The following is a 22,978-nucleotide window of genomic DNA, read 5'->3' on the forward strand; positions in this document are numbered from 1 at the left end:
TTTAGTTTTCAAGTTGGTCCCTTATGTTTATTTTAGTTTTCAAGTCGATCTAAAACATAAGGGACCAACTTGAAAACTAAAATAAACATAAGGGACCAACTTGAAAACTAAAATAAACATAAGGGACCAACTTGAAACTTTCAAAACGTAAGGGACCAACTTGAAAACTAAAATAAACATAAGGGACCAACTTAAAACTTTCAAAACGTAAGGGACCAACTTGAAAACTAAAATAAACATAAGGGACCAAACATGCAATTAAGCCAAAAAACTTCTATCTTGTAGTCAAAAGCAAAGGAAAAAAAAACGAAATGAAGCGCTAATAAAATCATAACAAGAAACTAAAAAAGTTTATGATGTATTATATAAGGGGTCCTTTTCTCAAACTATGCCTAAGGCCCCTAAAATGCTAGGAACGGCCCCGGATCCGCCCCTGGTTGTCTGAAAACTGAAAACCGTGGAAGCTGCCTTTAATTAAGCTAAAGATGGCATAGCTACACTCCATGTATTTCAATTTCATTGGCTTAATACATTTTTTTTTTGGCTTTCATGAGGGTTAATTACGTACATATAAGTAGCACTCACTCTATCATCTAATACTTAAATAAAAAACCAATCTAAGTAAAAAAGTGAGGTGATTATATTCAAATCCAATAACTAATACGCTAATTTTAATTAGTTGAGGTCTATCCAGTTTGAAACAACAAGACACTTTTTTTTTACGTTAAAGACAATTTCATTAACGAAAGTCCGACAATAAATCAAATGTCAAGACCGCGAAATATGTAATGATATCAATTGAAGAATCCAAGTCAGCAAGTTTGTATAACAATGTGACACGTAGACACAAGGGAGTAAAAGAGGTGCACATTAAGAAATTAGAGTGGGTATATAAGTGAATGTGTGTGACTAAGAGTGGTGTGGAATATTTGGAATCAATTCTCTTCTCTCTGGATTTCTTCTTCTATGTTTCTTTCTTATCTTCTCTGCAATTTTTGTTATTGTGTAGTACAAGTGATCTATTCAAAGCTTCTTTTCCTTTATAATTTCTAGTATCATTACATTGGTGCTTTCATTGTCACCATTGTAACACCCTGTTTTCCCAACGTAAAAATTTCGTAATTAAAAATCGAGTAATTCAACTTTAAACGGAATGCTACACTTCTTAAAAATTCATAAACTGAATAAATAACAATTTATTCTTCAAAATCATTGAACATAAGTAATTCAAAACTTCGCAGCGGAATTAGTTCATTCAACATAAAAAGCCTTTGGCACGCATGACTCATCGTAAAATCTCATAAGTCTTAGTTCAATATTTATTCTTAAAAGTTCATAAACAATACGTAAGGAATAGAAGTAAAGTCAAGTCCCATCACGTTACGTATCGAGCACCTAGACACACATGTGAGGAGTCCACTCACGACGCCTCTAATCCCGGTTACCCGCAAGTTACCCATACGAAGAGCAACATTTCCAAGCGAGAGGGGTGAGATTTCTCAAAACAAAAATATTAAACATATAAATCATATAAAGTACATTCAACAACTTAAACATCTTATAACTCATTAATCATATCTAACAACTTAAACTTCCTTCACTAGTATCATTAATCTTCCTACATTAGTCATAAACTATCATAACAATAATCATAAACATCTTCATATATCATCAATTACTAATCTTAAACATCATTATATAACATCAAATAATAGTCACCAACAATCATCACATAGCATCAATATCAATCATAAGCATCAACATGTAATTCACATAGGTATCATTATAAAAACATAGCATTACCGAAAATAACTTCATAATCAAATTCGTAATCAATTCCATATATCCACATAATTATAAACATCAACTTATAGCATCCTAAGTACAAACACAACGTTATCATGTATCGTCATAAATATATTCATAAAACATCACATATCATCATATCATAATTCACGTAACATCTTATCATAAATCATATAACATCATAATCAATCATCAACATAAACATCATAATCATTCGTCTTCATTCATCATAGCACTTCATTAATAACTTATCAACTTGACATCTAAACAACTTGACAACTCGAAAACTTGACATCTTAACATCTTAAATCATCTTAAAAACCTCTTGATATGCAAATGCATGTGGTACCAATCAACAACATAAATGAGCGTAATTAGGCTCTTCAACGTGTGAGCATAAAGCTGCCGGGCTTAAAGCCCCCAACGTAGTTTGAGCACAAGGCTGCCGGGCCTAAAGCCCCCAACTTTAATGAACACAAGGCCGTCGGGCCTCAAGCCCCCAACTTTAATGAGTATGCAATGGACTCAATCTTCCTACAACTTGACAACTTAAACAACATCATGAACATCTATGACATCCTAACATCTTGACAACATAACATCTTAACAACTTGATGACTTCATAACGACTCGACGACTTAACAACTCTTATCATCTTAACGTCTTAACATCTTAACATCTTAGCATCTTGACAACATATGAATCACATAAATAATTCATGTCATATCATAATATAACAATATCAAATGATAATAAACAACATCTTAAAACATCATATTCATCAATCATAAACAACTTCATATAACATCGTATTTAACATCGACAATAATTCACTATGTATCTTTGTAAAAACATAATAAATTATCCACAACATATTTTCATGTCAAACCAAAGCTACTGGAAAGATATCACAAATATCAACAACTTTCATGTTTACATCAAAGATCAATTCAAAACAGAAACATATGAACAAAACGCAAAAACATGAAACGAGAGAATGCTGTCACCGTACAATTTTGCTAAGAACTCCCTGTAGTATTTTCATCATAACTCAAAGACCAAACATCATTTTCACGTCAAACCAAAGCCACTAGAAATCTAACAAAATTATCTAAAACTTTCATGTTTACGCCTAAGACCAATTCTGTACCGATCAATACCAGTTTTTATTTTAAATTCGGAAAAGTTGTGCTGAAAGTCCATAAAAATTCATTGTGACCTACGTGCAGTAATTTGACCATCACTCAAGTTCTATAAATCTTATTGATGTGAGACCAACGACATTAGAAAGCTAACATCCATACCTACAACTTTCGTGTTTACACCTAAGACCAATTCCGCACCGATCAATACCAGTTTTAATATCAAAATTCGGGCTGAATGCAGATTTTCTCCAAGTTTCACCTAATCTCATGGTTCTAACCTCAAAACTACTTCCAATAATCATCCTATGGATTATCTAAGGTCGTACATAATTTCTACATCAATTCAACAAGTTTTCATCTTCTAATCATCAAATCTCTCTCAAAACCCTAATTCTCAAATTCTCACAAACTCTCCCCAACTTGTTAGATGTAATCTAATGATTTAACAACTTAATATTAATGCAAGATAGTCTCACCCTCACCTTAGATTAATTCTTGAATCATCGGCGGCGTTCTTCTTTCCTAAGGTCTTCTCCTCTTTTCTTGACTTTTCTCTTCTCTTCTCTTCTTTCTTGTTCTTCTCTTTTCCAAAAAGCGGTTTAGGGTAAACTCTTTCCAACCTAAGCTTCTCTATTTATAATACTAAAATATTCTTCCCAAATCTATTTAGGCCCAACAACTTATTCTTCTTTCTATTCTAACCCCTAAATCCACTCACACTAATAGTCCTCATATTCTAATAAATAATATTTCTCTACTAAATATATAATAATACACCAAATAACAAATATATATCTATAATAATTAACAAATATATTATGTTAGTAAATACCAACATATAACATGACAAAATATCACTCAACAAAATATATTAACTAAATTATAAAAAGACATCTAATCTCAACAAATCATATATCCCTCACATACATCATATAAATATATAAATATATTCTAAAACTAATTTAAATAATTAAATAAAAAGGAGGGCGTTACAACTCTCCCCAACTTAAAAGAATTTCGTTCTCGAAATTCAAGCACAATAGAAAATAAATTTAGTCATTACTTCTTCAAACAAAACACAAAAACCACATCAAGTTAATCAGTTAAACATGATCACATAAAAAACATAACTACTAACTAGAAAACATGACGACACGACACAACGACTCATCTACTTGGCTGGACGGACCGACCTGCTCGATACCAATTGTAACACCCCGTTTTCCCAATGTAAAAATTTCATAATTAAAAATCGAGTAATTCAACTTTAAACGGAATGCTACACTTCTTAAAAATTCATAAACTGAATAAATAACAATTTATTCTTCAAAATCATTGAACATAAATAATTCAAAACTTCGCAGCGGAATTAGTTCATTCAACATAAAAAGTCTTTGGCACGCGGGACTCATCGAAAATCTCATAAGTCTTAGTTCAATATTTATTCATAAAAGTTCATAAACAATACGTAAGGAATAGAAGTAAAGTCAAGTCCCATCACGTTACGTATCATAGCACCTAGACACACATGTGAGGAGTCCACTCACGACGCCTCTAATCCCGGTTACCCGCAAGTTACCCATACGAAGAGCAACATTTCCAAGCGAGAGGGATGAGATTTCTCAAAACAAAAATATTAAACATATAAATCATATAAAGTACATTCAACAACTTAAACATCTTATAATTCATTAATCATATCTAACAACTTAAACTTCCTTCACTAGTATCATTAATCTTCCTACATTAGTCATAAATTATCATAACACTAATCATAAACATCTTCATATATCATCAATTACTAATCTTAAACATCATTATATAACATCAAATAATAGTCACCAACAATCATCACATAGCATCAATATCAATCATAAGTATCAACATGTAATTCACATAGGTATCATTACCAAAACATAGCATTACCGAAAATAACTTCATAATCAAATTCGTAATCAATTCCATATATCCACATAATTATAAACATCAACTTATAGCATCCTAAGTACAAACACAACGTTATCATGTATCGTCATAAATATATTCATAAAACATCACATATCATCATATCATAATTCACGTAACATCTTATCATAAATCATATAACATCATAATCAATCATCAACATAAACATCATAATCATTCGTCTTCATTCATCATAGCACTTCATTAATAACTTATCAACTTGACATCTAAACAACTTGACAACTCGAAAACTTGACATCTTAACATCTTAAATCATCTTAAAAACCTCTTGATATGCAAATGCATGTGGTACCAATCAACAACATAAATGAGCGTAATTAGGCTCTTCAACGTGTGAGCATAAAGCTGCCGGGCCTAAAGCCCCCAACGTAGTTTGAGCACAAGGCTGCCGGGCCTAAAGCCCCAACTTTAATGAGCACAAGGCTGTCGGGCCTCAAGCCCCCAACTTTAATGAGTATGCAATGAACTAAATCTTCCTACAACTTGACAACTTAAACAACATCATGAACATCTATGACATCCTAACATCTTGACAACATAACATCTTAACAACTTGATGACTTCATAACGACTCGACGACTTAACAACTCTTATCATCTTAACGTCTTAACATCTTAACATCTTAGCATCTTGACAACATATGAATCACATAAATAATTGATGTCATATCATAATATAACAATATCAAATGATAATAAACATCTTAAAACATCATATTCATCAATCATAAACAACTTCATATAACATCGTATTTAACATCGACAATAATTCACTATGTATCTTTGTAAAAACATAATAAATTATCCACAACATATTTTCATGTCAAACCAAAGCTACTGGAAAGATATCACAAATATCAACAACTTTCATGTTTACATCAAAGATCAATTCAAAAACGAAACATATGAACAAAACGCAAAAACATGAAACAGAGAATGCTGTCACCGTACAATTTTGCTAAGAACTCCCTGTAGTATTTTCATCATAACTCAAAGACCAAACATCATTTTCACGTCAAACCAAAGCCACTAGAAATCTAACAAAATTATCTAAAACTTTCATGTTTACGCCTAAGACCAATTCTGTACCGATCAATACCAGTTTTCATTTTAAATTCGGAAAAGTTGTGCTGAAAGTCCATAAAAATTCACTGTGACCTACGTGCAGTAATTTGACCATCACTCAATTTCTATAAATCCTATTGACGTGAGACCAACGGCATTATAAAGCTAACATCCATACCTACAACTTTCGTGTTTACACCTAAGACCAATTCCGCACCGATCAATACCGAGTTTTAATATCAAAATTCGGGCTGAATGCAGATTTTCTCCAAGTTTCACCTAATCTCATGGTTCTAACCTCAAAACTACTTCCAATAATCATCCTATGGATTATCTAAGGTCTGTACATAATTTCTACATCAATTCAACAAGTTTTCATCTTCTAATCATCAAATCTCTCTCAAAACCCTAATTCTCAAATTCTCACAAACTCTCCCCAACTTGTTAGATGTAATCTAATGATTTAACAACTTAATATTAATGCAAGATAGTCTCACCCTCACCTTAGATTAATTCTTGAATCATCGGCGGCGTTCTTCTTTCCTAAGGTCTTCTCCTCTTTTCTTGACTTTTCTCTTCTCTTCTCTTCTTTCTTGTTCTTCTCTTTTCCAAAAAGCGGTTTAGGGTAAACTCTTTCCAACCTAAGCTTCTCTATTTATAATACTAAAATATTCTTCCCAAATCTATTTAGGCCCAACAACTTATTCTTCTTTCTATTCTAACCCCTAAATCCACTCACACTAATAGTCCTCATATTCTAATAAATAATATTTCTCTACTAAATATATAATAATACACCAAATAACAAATATATATCTATAATAATTAACAAATATATTATGTTAGTAAATACCAACATATAACATAACAAAATATCACTCAACAAAATATATTAACTAAATTATAAAAAGACATCTAATCTCAACAAATCATATATCCCTCATATACATCATATAAATATATAAATATATTCTAAAACTAATTTAAATAATTAAATAAAAAGGAGGGCGTTACAACTCTCCCCAACTTAAAAGAATTTCGTCCTCGAAATTCAAGCACAATAGAAAATAAATTTAGTCATTATTTCTTCAAACAAAACACAAAAACCACATCAAGTTAATCAGTTAAACATGATCACATAAAAAACATAACTACTAACTAGAAAACATGACGACACGACACAACGACTCATCTACTTGGCCGGACGTACCGACCTGCTCGATACCAATTGTAACACCCCGTTTTCCAACGTAAAAATTTCATAATTAAAAATCGAGTAATTCAACTTTAAACGGAATGCTACACTTCTTAAAAATTCATAAACTGAATAAATAACAATTTATTCTTCAAAATCATTGAACATAAGCAATTCAAAACTTCGCGGCGGAATTAGTTCATTCAACATAAAAAGTCTTTGGCACGCGGGACTCATCGAGAAAATCTCATAAGTCTTAGTTCAATATTTATTCATAAATGTTCATAAACAATACGTAAGGAATAGAAGTAAAGTCAAGTCCCATCACGTTACGTATCATAGCACCTAGACACACATGTGAGGAGTCCACTCACGACGCCTCTAATCCTGGTTACCTGCAAGTTACCCATACGAAGAGCAACATTTCCAAGCGAGAGGGATGAGATTTCTCAAAACAAAAATATTAAACATAAATCATATAAAGTACATTCAACAACTTAAACATCTTATAATTCATTAATCATTTCTAACAACTTAAACTTCCTTCACTAGTATCATTAATCTTCCTACATTAGTCATAAACTATCATAACACTAATCATAAACATCTTCATATATCATCAATTACTAATCTTAAACATCATTATATAACATCAAATAATAGTCACCAACAATCATCACATAGCATCAATATCAATCATAAGTATCAACATGTAATTCACATAGGTATCATTACCAAAACATAGCATTACCGAAAATAACTTCATAATCAAATTCGTAATCAATTCCATATATCCACATAATTATAAACATCAACTTATAGCATCCTAAGTACAAACACAACGTTATCATGTATCGTCATAAATATATTCATAAAACATCACATATCATCATATCATAATTCACGTAACATCTTATCATAAATCATATAACATCATAATCAATCATCAACATAAACATCATAATCATTCGTCTTCATTCATCATAGCACTTCATTAATAACTTATCAACTTGACATCTAAACAACTTGACAACTCGAAAACTTGACATCTTAACATCTTAAATCATCTTAAAAACCTCTTGATATGCAAATGCATGTGGTACCAATCAACAACATAAATGAGCGTAATTAGGCTCTTCAACGTGTGAGCATAAAGCTGCCGGGCTTAAAGCCCCCAACGTAGTTTGAGCACAAGGCTGCCGGGCCTAAAGCCCCAACTTTAATGAGCACAAGGTCGGGCCTCAAGCCCCCAACTTTAATGAGTATGCAATGAACTCAATCTTCCTACAACTTGACAACTTAAACAACATCATGAACATCTATGATATCCTAACATCTTGACAACATAACATCTTAACAACTTGATGACTTCATAACGACTCGACGACTTAACAACTCTTATCATCTTAACGTCTTAACATCTTAGCATCTTGACAACATATGAATCACATAAATAATTGATGTCATATCATAATATAACAATATCAAATGATAATAAACATCTTAAAACATCATATTCATCAATCATAAACAACTTCATATAACATCGTATTTAACATCGACAATAATTCACTATGTATCTTTGTAAAAACATAATAAATTATCCACAACATATTTTCATGTCAAATCAAAGCTACTGGAAAGATATCACAAATATCAACAACTTTCATGTTTACATCAAAGATCAATTCAAAACGAAACATATGAACAAAACGCAAAAACATGAAACGAGAGAATGCTGTCACCGTACAATTTTGCTAAGAACTCCCTGTAGTATTTTCATCATAACTCAAAGACCAAACATCATTTTCACGTCAAACCAAAGCCACTAGAAATCTAACAAAATTATCTAAAACTTTCATGTTTACGCCTAAGACCAATTCTGTACCGATCAATACCGAGTTTTCATTTTAAATTCGGAAAAGTTGTGCTGAAAGTCCATAAAAATTCACTGTGACCTACGTGCAGTAATTTGACCATCACTCAATTTCTATAAATCCTATTGACGTGAGACCAACGGCATTAGAAAGCTAACATCCATACCTACAACTTTCGTGTTTACACCTAAGATCAATTCCGCACCGATCAATACCAGTTTTAATATCAAAATTCGGGCTGAATGCAGATTTTCTCCAAGTTTCACCTAATCTCATGGTTCTAACCTCAAAACTACTTCCAATAATCATCCTATGGATTATCTAAGGTCTGTACATAATTTCTACATCAATTCAACAAGTTTTCATCTTCTAATCATCAAATCTCTCTCAAAACCCTAATTCTCAAATTCTCACAAACTCTCCCCAACTTGTTAGATGTAATCTAATGATTTAACAACTTAATATTAATGCAAGATAGTCTCACCCTCACCTTAGATTAATTCTTGAATCATCGGCAACGTTCTTCTTTCCTAAGGTCTTCTCCTCTTTTCTTGACTTTTCTCTTCTCTTCTCTTCTTTCTTGTTCTTCTCTTTTCCAAAAAGCGGTTTAGGGTAAACTCTTTCCAACCTAAGCTTCTCTATTTATAATACTAAAATATTCTTCCCAAATCTATTTAGGCCCAACAACTTAATCTTCTTTCTATTCTAACCCCTAAATCCACTCACACTAATAGTCCTCATATTCTAATAAATAATATTTCTCTACTAAATATATAATAATACACCAAATAACAAATATATATCTATAATAATTAACAAATATATTATGTTAGTAAATACCAACATATAACATAACAAAATATCACTCAACAAAATATATTAACTAAATTATAAAAAGACATCTAATCTCAACAAATCATATATCCCTCATATACATCATATAAATATATAAATATATTGTAAAACTAATTTAAATAATTAAATAAAAAGGAGGGCGTTACAACTCTCCCCAACTTAAAAGAATTTCGTCCTCGAAATTCAAGCACAATAGAAAATAAATTTAGTCATTACTTCTTCAAACAAAACACAAAAACCACATCAAGTTAATCAGTTAAACATGATCACATAAAAAACATAACTACTAACTAGAAAACATGACGACACGACACAACGACTCATCTACTTGGCCGGACGGACCGACTGCTACGATACCAATTGTAACACCCCGTTTTCCCAACGTAAAAATTTCATAATTAAAAATCGAGTAATTCAACTTTAAACGGAATGCTACACTTCTTAAAAATTCATAAACTGAATAAATAACAATTTATTCTTCAAAATCATTGAACATAAGTAATTCAAAACTTCGCAGCGGAATTAGTTCATTCAACATAAAAAGTCTTTGGCACGCGGGACTCATCGTAAAATCTCATAAGTCTTAGTTCAATATTTATTCATAAATGTTCATAAACAATACGTAAGGAATAGAAGTAAAGTCAAGTCCCATCACGTTACGTATCATAGCACCTAGACACACATGTGAGGAGTCCACTCACGACGCCTCTAATCCCGGTTACCTGCAAGTTACCCATACGAAGAGCAACATTTCCAAGCGAGAGGGATGAGATTTCTCAAAACAAAAATATTAAACATAAATCATATAAAGTACATTCAACAACTTAAACATCTTATAATTCATTAATCATTTCTAACAACTTAAACTTCCTTCACTAGTATCATTAATCTTCCTACATTAGTCATAAACTATCATAACACTAATCATAAACATCTTCATATATCATCAATTACTAATCTTAAACATCATTATATAACATCAAATAATAGTCACCAACAATCATCACATAGCATCAATATCAATCATAAGTATCAACATGTAATTCACATAGGTATCATTACCAAAACATAGCATTACCGAAAATAACTTCATAATCAAATTCGTAATCAATTCCATATATCCACATAATTATAAACATCAACTTATAGCATCCTAAGTACAAACACAACGTTATCATGTATCGTCATAAATATATTCATAAAACATCACATATCATCATATCATAATTCACGTAACATCTTATCATAAATCATATAACATCATAATCAATCATCAACATAAACATCATAATCATTCGTCTTCATTCATCATAGCACTTCATTAATAACTTATCAACTTGACATCTAAACAACTTGACAACTCGAAAACTTGACATCTTAACATCTTAAATCATCTTAAAAACCTCTTGATATGCAAATGCATGTGGTACCAATCAACAACATAAATGAGCGTAATTAGGCTCTTCAACGTGTGAGCATAAAGCTGCCGGGCTTAAAGCCCCCAACGTAGTTTGAGCACAAGGCCGCCGGCCTAAAGCCCCAACTTTAATGAGCACAAGGCTGCCGGGCCTCAAGCCCCCAACTTTAATGAGTATGCAATGAACTTAATCTTCCTACAACTTGACAACTTAAACAACATCATGAACATCTATGACATCCTAACATCTTGACAACATAACATCTTAACAACTTGATGACTTCATAACGACTCGACGACTTAACAACTCTTATCATCTTAACGTCTTAACATCTTAACATCTTAGCATCTTGACAACATATGGATCACATAAATAATTCATGTCATATCATAATATAACAATATCAAATGATAATAAACAACATCTTAAAACATCATATTCATCAATCATAAACAACTTCATATAACATCGTATTTAACATCGACAATAATTCACTATGTATCTTTGTAAAAACATAATAAATTATCCACAACATATTTTCATGTCAAACCAAAGCTACTGGAAAGATATCACAAATATCAACAACTTTCATGTTTACATCAAAGATCAATTCAAAACAGAAACATATGAACAAAACGCAAAAACATGAAACGAAGAATTCGTCACCGTACAATTTTGCTAAGACCTCCCTGTAGTATTTTCATCATAACTCAAAGACCAAACATCATTTTCACGTCAAACCAAAGCCACTAGAAAGCTAACAAAATTATCTAAAACTTTCATGTTTACGCCTAAGACCAATTCTGTACCGATCAATACCAGTTTTCATTTTAAATTCGGAAAAGTTGTGCTGAAAGTCCATAAAAATTCACTTGTGACCTACGTGCAGTAATTTGACCATCACTCAAGTTCTATAAATCCTATTGACGTGAGACCAACGACATTAGAAAGCTAACATCCATACCTACAACTTTCGTGTTTACACCTAAGACCAATTCCGCACCGATCAATACCAGTTTTAATATCAAAATTCGGGCTGAATGCGAGATTTTCTCCAAGTTTCACCTAATCTCACGGTTCTAACCTCAAAACTACTTCCAATAATCATCCTATGGATTATCTAAGGTACGTACATAATTTCTACATCAATTCAACAAGTTTTCATCTTCTAATCATCAAATCTCTCTCAAAACCCTAATTCTCAAATTCTCACAAACTCTCCCCAACTTGTTAGATGTAATCTAATGATTTAACAACTTAATATTAATGCAAGATAGTCTCACCCTCACCTTAGATTAATTCTTGAATCGGCGACGGCGTTCTTCTTTCCTAAGGTCTTCTCCTCTTTTCTTGACTTTTCTCTTCTCTTCTCTTCTTTCTTGTTCTTCTCTTTTCCAAAAAGCGGTTTAGGGTAAACTCTTTCCAACCTAAGCTTCTCTATTTATAATACTAAAATATTCTTCCCAAATCTATTTAGACCCAACAACTTATTCTTCTTTCTATTCTAACCCCTAAATCCACTCACACTAATAGTCCTCATATTCTAATAAATAATATTTCTCTACTAAATATATAATAATACACCAAATAACAAATATATATCTATAATAATTAACAAATATATTATGTTAGTATATACCAACATATAACATAACAAAATATCACTCAACAAAATATATTAACTAAATTGACATCTAATCTCAACAAATCATATATCCCTCATATACATCATATAAATATATAAATATATTCTAAAACTAATTTAAATAATTAAATAAAAAGGAGGGCGTTACAACCATGGCATGGGCTACATCAGTAGGAGCTCATTGGAAAAAAATAGAAGCAGAGTACAATGATGAATATGCGAAATTGGCGTATTTGGATGGACCGGGATACACATTCTGGGACCGAATGGAAGCTAAAGCAGATCTGCAACGACGATACTTCTCACGGAGCTCTTCCCATGGTGTTGTGAACTCACCGGTAGAGACCTTAACACAATCAGTTGAGTCACACTTCACATCTCCAAGGGTTGAATCATTGCGAGAACTTGATCATGGTAAAGCTGAATTGAACCAACAACACAATTTGCGTATGGATGAATACACAGGAGAACACAATTTGCGTATTGCTGAATACACACGAGAAATCCGAGAGTCGTGCGCAAGAATTCTCGAGCTGTTGCAAGAGGAGATCGATGCTACCGAATCGACGAAGGATGAGCTTCCGACTTCGGAAGAAACTCTTTCTTCCATGGAATCACTTGAACAATTAGTTGATGATTTTGTTGGTGTGAGAACATCAATGGTAGAACCGGTGACGCCAATTGTTTGTAAGCCTCTTCTAAACCAAGAAGCGTATTTCATCACAGGTGCGTTCTCTGAGGCTGACACTCATTTTGACAACACGCTGAATTTAGCGCTTCCGGTGGATTATGTTAGGAGTTGCAAAGGATCTTCAGTTCGTTTTTCCAGTATGTTAATCACATCGTCTTCGAATTTCGATCTTCTACTTACAAAACCTCCATATCCATGTGTTCTAACTCCGACTCCACCGCCACCGCCGAAACCTCCGGATCGAAGGTTTCAGAAGATCCCTCTGGAATTTAAAGTAACACGGAAGTTCACCATATATCCACCACCTCCAGAGTCACCAGACTCACGCCACATGTTTGTTAAAATGCCAAGAAGAAGTGACAGTGCAATACGGGATCCTCTCAAGATACAAAAGCTAAATCCCTGGCAATTTAGTGTTTCAACTTCCAGTACATTGATAAAAGATTGTGGTGATGCATTCATATTGGATTGGATTGAGATAGTGGTTGAAGTAATAGCTCATAGGCACATTCTTCCTACAAGTGCCACTATGATATATTTTTTGCTTGGTGTTGCTAACTCACTGCAAGCACATGTGGGAATAATCCCTTTTGTCACCATGATGAAAATTAGTTTCAAAATTGCAACTATGAGACTTGTTTCTAGTAGTTTCTCCAAAGGTAAAATGATTGTTATTTATCCATGGCTGGAATATCATGTTGAGGATAAGCAGGGAACTTCTTTAAATGATGTTATTGAACAAGAAGCTTCTACTTTGTCAGACTTGCATAGATGTGTCATAGTTTCTGCTATGATTAAATTTGAAAAACAATTGGTAGTAGCTGCTAAGTTGTCTATGCAGGCAAAAATAAGAGATGTGGCATCTTGGGATGAGCATGCTCTTTGGAAAAATTGCAGGGACACATTTGAATCATTAAAAGACCAATTACTGGGAAGAAATAAGGAGTATGTGGAGAATTTTCGCTATATCGTAGAAGTCTTACCTGTTAAGTGGACCAAAAAGACAAGAGTGCATATTCATCATAAGTTTCTCATAAAGAGGATGTTGAACTTGCTTAAAAAGGCTGCAGTAGATGTTGAAAATATGCTTGAACAAGGAAAGTTTTTTCTCTGTCTTGAATTTGCAAGTGCACAAGTAGTGGTGCTAAGACTTGGAGTGGCACAAGAAAGAGTTCAAGTTTCTGAACAAGATGTCAATAGCATGGTAAAAGAGTGTCAAGAGGCTAGACAAAGTACATTGCTGCATCAACCTAGAAAAGTTATGGCCAAAGAAAATGAACTTCAGGCTTTAAAGGATCAATTATGTTCAATTCAATGTCACAGGGAACTCACAATCAGCCATAAGGAGAAGAAATCTCATTTATATGCGTTAGTGGGTTCACATCTACAAGTCATGCCTTGTTCAGACGGGGTGACTCATGTTTCAACATTCTCATTCCAGTGGTTTCATTTATCATATGTAGGCAGGTTCAAGAAGTTTATTTCACGAGTATCCTTCAATGATAGTGATTTGAATGTTATGAGCCTTTGGGTTGTCCTCATCTCCACAGTTTAATCTGGCTTGTGAAAATGTTACAATTAGATACTATAGGCAGAACAATGGATGACCATATCTCTTTTTCTGCAAGGATATTATATTTTTTCTCTGGTGTAATCGGTCAAATCCTTGTGCAACTTGATAAATTGGCAGGGCCTGCTATCATTGAAAGTGCAGAAAATGTGGAAAAGTTTGCTCTGTTGTTGACTATTTTTGGCTACAATGCAAATTTTACTTACATAGAAGAACCATATTTCAATATAGCACTGAAAAAGTATCTTCCTGAAGGCTTTACCATTGACTTTGAGAATGTTGAGGACTATCCACTTGATGTTGTTACATTGCTCAGTGGTTGCTTTGTCCATAAAAACGGCTACATGAATGATCCTTCTAATGAAAATGCTTTGAAAATTGTGGGATTAATCTCTTTTTCTACTACAGTTGTTGTTGTTGATGTTACTAAAGGTCATTCCTTGGTTATGCCATTAAGCCTTGCATTTTCCACAAAAAGTATGATGCATGATATTTCACTTTTTCATCATCTGGCTGCTTGTGAGATGGACCCTGCCACTACTATATTCAGTGACATGACTGTCACACTCACTACTACCCATATGATCATTGCAACAGCTTGCAAAGGTGGGAAAATCAAAGATAGTATTTTTCATTATGAGGGTACAAAGTCTTCTCTAAAAGTTTTTTTTGATGAACCTCTGGATTATGTTAAAAAGGACATTTTGGTGAGTGAATCACTAGCTCAACATCACATTCCAGTTTTTGGTTCTTCTGTCCATCAGGAAAATCGAGCCACACACCTACTGCATATCCACCAAGAGAGCTTTGCCACTGTTGATTGGTATATAGCTTGGGTTTGCAAATTTGTTTGGAGCTTGTCCTCTGCACAAAGGCATGACTCCACACCTCTCAAGCATTTTCAATTCAAAGTGTGGGATCCGGGAATTTTTTTTTCTTCTTATTATGTGGCAAGGTAAACTTAATTTTAGGTATGGCTTTGGAAGATACAGTTGAGTGTATGAAGGCTTGTCTGAATCACAACCTTGAGGACAGGGTTGATTTTAATGGGGGCGGTAATGTAATGATATCAATTGAAGAATCCAAGTCAGCAAGTTTGTATAACAATGTGACCCATAGACACAAGGGAGTAAAAGAGGTGCACATTAAGAAATTAGAGTGGGTATATAAGTGAATGTGTGTGACTAAGAGTGGTGTGGAATATTTGGAATCAATTCTCTTCTCTCTGGATTTCTTCTTCTATGTTTCTTTCTTATCTTCTCTGCAATTTCTGTTATTGTGTAGTACAAGTGATCTATTCAAAGCTTCTTTTCCTTTATAATTTCTAGTATCATTACAAAATACAAGGCGGAGTTTCTTCGACCCATACGCAATCTAAATTCTTAAGAGCATATTTAGCTAAATAATGAGCGAAATTTTGGCTTGGCTTCACGCCTAAAACAAACAACAAGACATTTGTTTACACCGATAACTACTCTTATTTTCTCACCCCCTTATCTTTTTTCTTTCAAAATAGTACAGGATAAAAGTTTCCATGCAATTTTTTCCATGCAATTTTTTCTCACACGTTTCCATTCAATTTTTTGCTCACACGTTTCCATGCAATTTTTTTCTCTTTTTCTCCATATTTTTGTTCTTTTCATTCTGTTCAATTTTTCATACTTCGTAATTGTTTCTCAACTTTATACTAACCACATAAATCATATCGACTCTTCTTGGTCTTATGACCTGAAAAATGCTAAACAAACAAAAAAGAAAATACTGATATCTCTAATTGGAAAAATATTAGACAAACCGTGTTTAATTTGGTTATTCATTCCATTGGAAAATCAAGTTATTTTGTCTTTTCTATTTTTAAATAGCATGACATAGAGAATATATAAATACTAAACGAAGTCGAAGGTTTTTTTTTTTTTTTTTTATAAAAAATAGCAAAACCATGGATGTGCACATAAAACAGATTCTACTCGTTACCGTGTCCTTTATGTTAAAAAAGTTAGGTCTAAATAAAAACAGATTACATAACTCATTTTGCAATACAAAATAAAAAACAACGGAAACAAATAAATCATTGAACATGGATATGGTCGAATCGACAATATGCTTGATTTATCAAGAATTTTAATAATTAGTTATTAGGAATATTTGGATGAAGCTTTGATGACAACCCTCTCAAGAGCAACGAGGTTGTCGTCATTGATGTATACATGACCGAACCCCGAAAACCATCATATCAAATAACTTGATGACATAGATCGATATGGATGAATGACATGGAAATTTTATGCAATGTGATCTCTAAATCATGACCGAATCATGTCTCTAAATTTTAATCTTTTTTTCTATTTGTAGTTATAAATTTGTATGCGATTTGTGATTTGTGAAGAAGCGATAAAAGTGAGGGAATGGAGAGGGTTTGTGTTGAGACAAGGTTAAGATAAGATTAATCTTAAGATTAAAATTAAGATAAAATAAGATTAAGATTTGTTTATTATTAGGATTCAGATTAATATAAGATAAGATAATATTAAGATTGATGTGTGTTTATCTTCTTCATCATGTTATTTCCTCATTTGAAAGTGTGTATTTGGTTCTATGTTGTGAAAGATCAATTTTGAGTGAATAGGTTTAGTAAAATTGTTTCTTGCTAAAGGTGAGTTGAAAGTGAAATGATTTACGTTTGGATACATTCATGTAAAAACGAGATGAATAATAAATCTAATCTAAGTCCTCTAAAAACAAGATCTAAATCTAAGTATTAAAATCAATTATAGAATAAAAAACTTCAATTTTTTTATCAATTCAAAAGGTAAAATCAATTTTAAACGGAAAAAACCAAACATATCATAATCTATATATTCTACAACTCTAGAATAAATTTTAGCCGCCATTTTCAAAGTAAAACCAAACATGTACTAAACAATTCCACAAATGTGAGCCATCACAAAAACCCTAGTTTTTTCTCCTTCATCCGGCAAAGAGGGGTGATTTAGGGTCAATTTTTGACCTAAAATCACCCTCTAACCCGTTTTTCTCTTTCCCTTTTATTGAAATAAGTGATTTTCACATCTATTTGGTTTTTTGTTTTGTGATTTCGTCGTCTTCATGCGACGTTGGTTGTTCGTCGTCTTTGTGCGACGTTATTTGTTTTTCTTGTTTTCTCTCGGGTATTTGATCGGTTCGGATTGTCGAGATCGGCTTCGATTCGGTGCACATCCAATCAATGACTTTGGCATCATCCACGTTGCGAATCTGGAAACATGGTTATTCGGAGATTTAAACATAGTCATATGTGTAGGCATCCGTACTTTGCCGTTTTATGCTATTAACATGGATGTTGTGAGTACGTTCACGAATCCATCATTTTTGTTTTTAGCGAATTTGCATTATATTGATGTCTTTCTTTCGGTTTGAATGAATGAATATCTTTTATTTTGTCAAAAAAAAAAAAAACAATTCCTCAAAAATGCACGCAAGAGTTTGACCCTCATAATTCGAACATTGGGGTGTCTCAAGTAGCAATTCTGTTATTGTCCATAAAATGAAACAAATTCTCTATCTTTATCTTAGTATAAAAACGACAAAAAAAGTATAAAAACAACAAAAAAAGTAGGTAGAAATGGAAAACTTTCTTTATTATAGATACCACACACAAAAGTAAACAATACATAAACATGCATCCAAATTAAGCTATACGATTAGACAGTAATGAAAACTTAGGCATACAATCAGTTATACATGATTTTGTTTTATTCTTTAAATTACTCAATAGTATAAATATATATATGATGAGTGTTACTCCACTCCATGCATCATAGTACGTAAAAGTTTTAGTGACCATGGTCTATGTTGGCGCTATGCAAAGCAATGGTTTCCATGGTCAGGCCAGGACCAAATCCAAACAAAACACCCCATTTTAGTCCTTCACCAGTTGTTGTTTTCCCCTCTTCCATAGACCTTCTTCTCATCTCATCCAATATAAATATCACACAAGCACTTGACATGTTTCCATACTCACTCAAAACATGTTTAGTTGCATTTAGTTTATCTGAATTCAATCCAACCGTTTCTTCAATCCTCTTAATTATTGCAGGACCACCAGGGTGTGTTACCCAAAACAAAGAATTCCAATCAGTAATTCCCAATGGGTGAAAAGTTTCTTCTAAACTCTTCTCAATATTCTCACCAATCAAACTTGGAACATTATCTTTCAAATGAAAAGTGAGTCCCACTTCACGCAAGTGTCCTTCAATAGCACCTTCAAAAGAAAATAAAAGAAAAAGTAACAAATACTAACAATATTAATATTTTCCGTTTTAAAGACATAATATATATAGGGGCTGCTAACTTACACCCACCTAAAAACACTAAGGTGCAAGTTAGCAGTATGCACCCACTTATAATTTACTAAAACACCCTTTTGTTTATATTCTAATTAATTTTAAATAGAAGGACAATTTTGTAACTAGCTTAAAAAAAATCTTTAAAAAAAGAAACAAAAAAGGCAATGATAGCATCTTTTAAGGTACGAGATACATGTAATAAAGACAAACTTTTAATGAAACAATATTTGGAATAATGAAAGTGTGTGTAAATTAGTGAAGGTTGCTAACTTGCACCTTAATAATACTTATAAAAATGAGTGTAAATAATCAAGTGGGTGTAAGTTAGCAACCCCCATATATATATATATATATATATATATATATATATATATATATATATATATATATATATATATATACATATACTAACATGTGAATAAAATGCAAAGCGGACAAACTAAGCCATTTAGGCCTTTTTGGATAACAAAATTAATCCTGGTAAACACAAATAAAATTGTACCTTCAGAGTTTGGTAGAATCGTTTCTGAAGCCGAAACAAGATGAAATAAAGGACGTTCAAGTGTTGTGTCTGGATTTGATCCAACGATCACAGATGAAGCACCGTCACCAAAAAGTGCTTGTCCAACTAACGAATCCAAGTGTTTTTCATTGGGGCCACGAAAAGTAACAACAGTTATTTCAGAACACACAACAAGGACTCGTGCACCAACATTATTCTCAGCTAGATCTTTGGCAAGACGAAGAACGGTTCCACCAGCATAACAACCTTGGTGGTATAACATGAACCTTTTAGTGGATGGATTTAGATTCAAGAGTTTAATGAGTTGATAATCAGCACCAGGCATGTCAACACCGGAAGTTGAACAAAATATGAGATGAGTTATCTCTGATTTTGGTCTTCCCCATTCTTTTAGGGCTTTTAATGCTGCTTTTTCGCCTAGCTTTGGCACTTCTTCAACTAATATGTCTTGGCGTACGTTGAGGGATGGTTCTTCGTAAGTTGATATGTTGGGGTGTTCTTTCGGGATTTCTTCGGTTAGGTGTATGTAACGTTTCTTTATCATTGACTTCTCACCTATTCAACCAATAAAGAAAAATATGTATAGTCAACTAATTATAGAGTAAGCTTTACTTTTTTTTTTTTACAATAGGAATTAGGTTTTCTAGAAACTATAAAATGAGTGACAAAAGTTAATGTAAGAAACAAATACAACAAATTTATTGATGAATTCATGAAGGATTTCACCGTCTTTTACTTCATCACGATTGTTCACATCGGTAGTTTCACATCTTCTTATCATCAAGTTAAAGTTAAAATTTATACCTGCTTTATAAAATAAAAGTAGAGAATATTTTCACATAATAAACAATGCCTCCTATTGCAGCCCAAATCAAATTGGCATGTCTTAGTTTAAAATATTGGCATCGAGTAAAAAAAAATACTGTTATGGTGTAATATAAAAAAATAATGGACATAACAAATAAATGGAAATCATATTTCATACAACTTTTGACTTTTATGCAAATGCATGAAAGCATGAATTGGTAAGTGCATGACCGCATGCATGTATATGTGCACTTTTGGGGTATGGCAAGATCACTATTGTAATACAACAATTAAATAAGATTTTAGTGGATTTGTATTATTAGTCTTATATATATTGGCAAAGAGTGTATATAGATAGAATAATAATAATCCCTATGCATGAGCTTACATATACGCTTCAGTTTGGCCTTGAGTTGAGTCATGTGTTCGCTTTTGGTAACTCGAAAGTAATAATCAGTAAAATCAGATTGGTAAATGCAATTGACTGGAGTTGCAGTACCAATGGCTAGTATGGTGGCTGGACCACGAGCTCTTTGGGACTCTCTTATTCCCTCTAAGTATGCCATACTGGGGAGTGGGGGTTTGAAAAGATCAATATCACAAACAAAGAGATATTGATAGAGTGCACAACGTGTGTATGAGAAATGCAATATTGAAGATGTTACGATGAATATCTATTTATAGAGACGTAATTTGGCTTAAGGGGTTGTTGGCCACCACGTGCTCCATGAGGTCGTTGACGTTCTATAATATATATCTTCATCGTATATAGCTTCAATAAAATGATTACTTATAAAATTGATCAACAAAAAAATATCAGAAAGAAATTGCACTTCATGTATATGTCATTGGCTCAATATGTATGTGTTGGACGGTTGGCTTTTGGGAGGGTTTACCTACGTAAAAGTAGACACTCATTCATCATGTGAGTATAGATCAAATGTTGCATTAGAAGTCGAAGATTGAATTCCAAATTTCTCACTTATTTATCAAGAATAAACTTTTAGTCATTAAACTATCTGTTTTTACCTAATAAGTATTTTTTTAAAAATAAAAAAAAACAAACCAATGTAACTATAAAGGCAGGGGATTATATCAAAATTCAATAATTAATACATTAATTTGTCAAAAAATAATTAATACGTTAATTTTTAATTAATACGTTAATTTGACGCAGGGGTATGCGAGTGGTTTGTCATATGTATATGCCTGCGTCATTACTCTTTTGGTTTGGTTCATTTTGTTTAAGGGTGGTTTTTTAAGGGGTTTTTGTTCGAGCCGATGTTTGTATGGCAATCGATTTCCCCTTGTTGTTTTTTTTTTCCATCCGAGCTTATTAGTGCTTCTTGCACGGGCTTGTTGGTTAATAATATTTAGACGATTAAAAAAAAAATTGAGGTCTATCCAGTTTGAAACGACAAAACACTTGTTTACACAGCAGTGGAAATCAGTCGGTCATGTTACTTGTACTACTTAACATAACATTGATAACAATCTTTTTTCTCAACACCCCCTTTTCTCTAAAAATAGTAAATTACAAGAACACCATACAGAAGTCAACTATAATGTTAGCATTTGTGCGATTAATTATATGATATTCAACTCTTCAAACATATTCATTTATGCCGGGGCAGTTTCCATGCATTTTCCAACCTTGCAATTTCCATGCATTTTTCATAGGGGAAGTGGGTACGGTAGGGGGTGGTGATAGCCTAATTTAAAAAATAAAAATGAACATAATCGAATATATGTTAAAGTTTTTTATTTTAAGCTTGGTATGATCTTTTTAAAAGTATTGTCCGTACAATTAGCATTTTTGAAAAGATTATTTTGTGTTATAGTTTTTAAAATAACATTTGGCTCTCTTCTTAAAAGACTAATAGGCTAATAAATAGTCTGAATTTTGTTTTAATACTTTATTTATTTATATTATTATTTTGTTGAATTATAATTATTAATTATAATACTTTAATTACATTTTTAGGGGTTCGATTACATGCTTTTTAGAGGTATATTTCAATTACATACATGTCCGTTTGACATGTCTAATATA

General features: G+C 32.5%; 1 protein-coding gene across 1 annotated transcript; it reads right to left on the bottom strand.

Moving 5' to 3' along the window:
• Positions 1-18,862: 18,862 nt before the first annotated feature.
• Positions 18,863-21,576, bottom strand: LOC146941165 (stilbene synthase 4-like). The gene is made up of 3 exons (XM_085754949.1): positions 21,314-21,576; positions 20,098-20,673; positions 18,863-19,510 (listed from the first exon to the last, which is right to left on the bottom strand). Exons 1-3 carry the CDS (start codon positions 21,489-21,491, stop codon positions 19,083-19,085), a joined length of 1,182 nt encoding a protein of 393 aa, XP_085611075.1. The 5' UTR covers positions 21,492-21,576; the 3' UTR covers positions 18,863-19,082.
• Positions 21,577-22,978: the final 1,402 nt, after the last annotated feature.

This window comes from Medicago sativa, chromosome 3 (assembly GCF_051527215.1).
Source record: "Medicago sativa cultivar Bolivia chromosome 3, Bolivia_mono, whole genome shotgun sequence".
Lineage (NCBI taxonomy): Eukaryota > Viridiplantae > Streptophyta > Magnoliopsida > Fabales > Fabaceae > Medicago > Medicago sativa.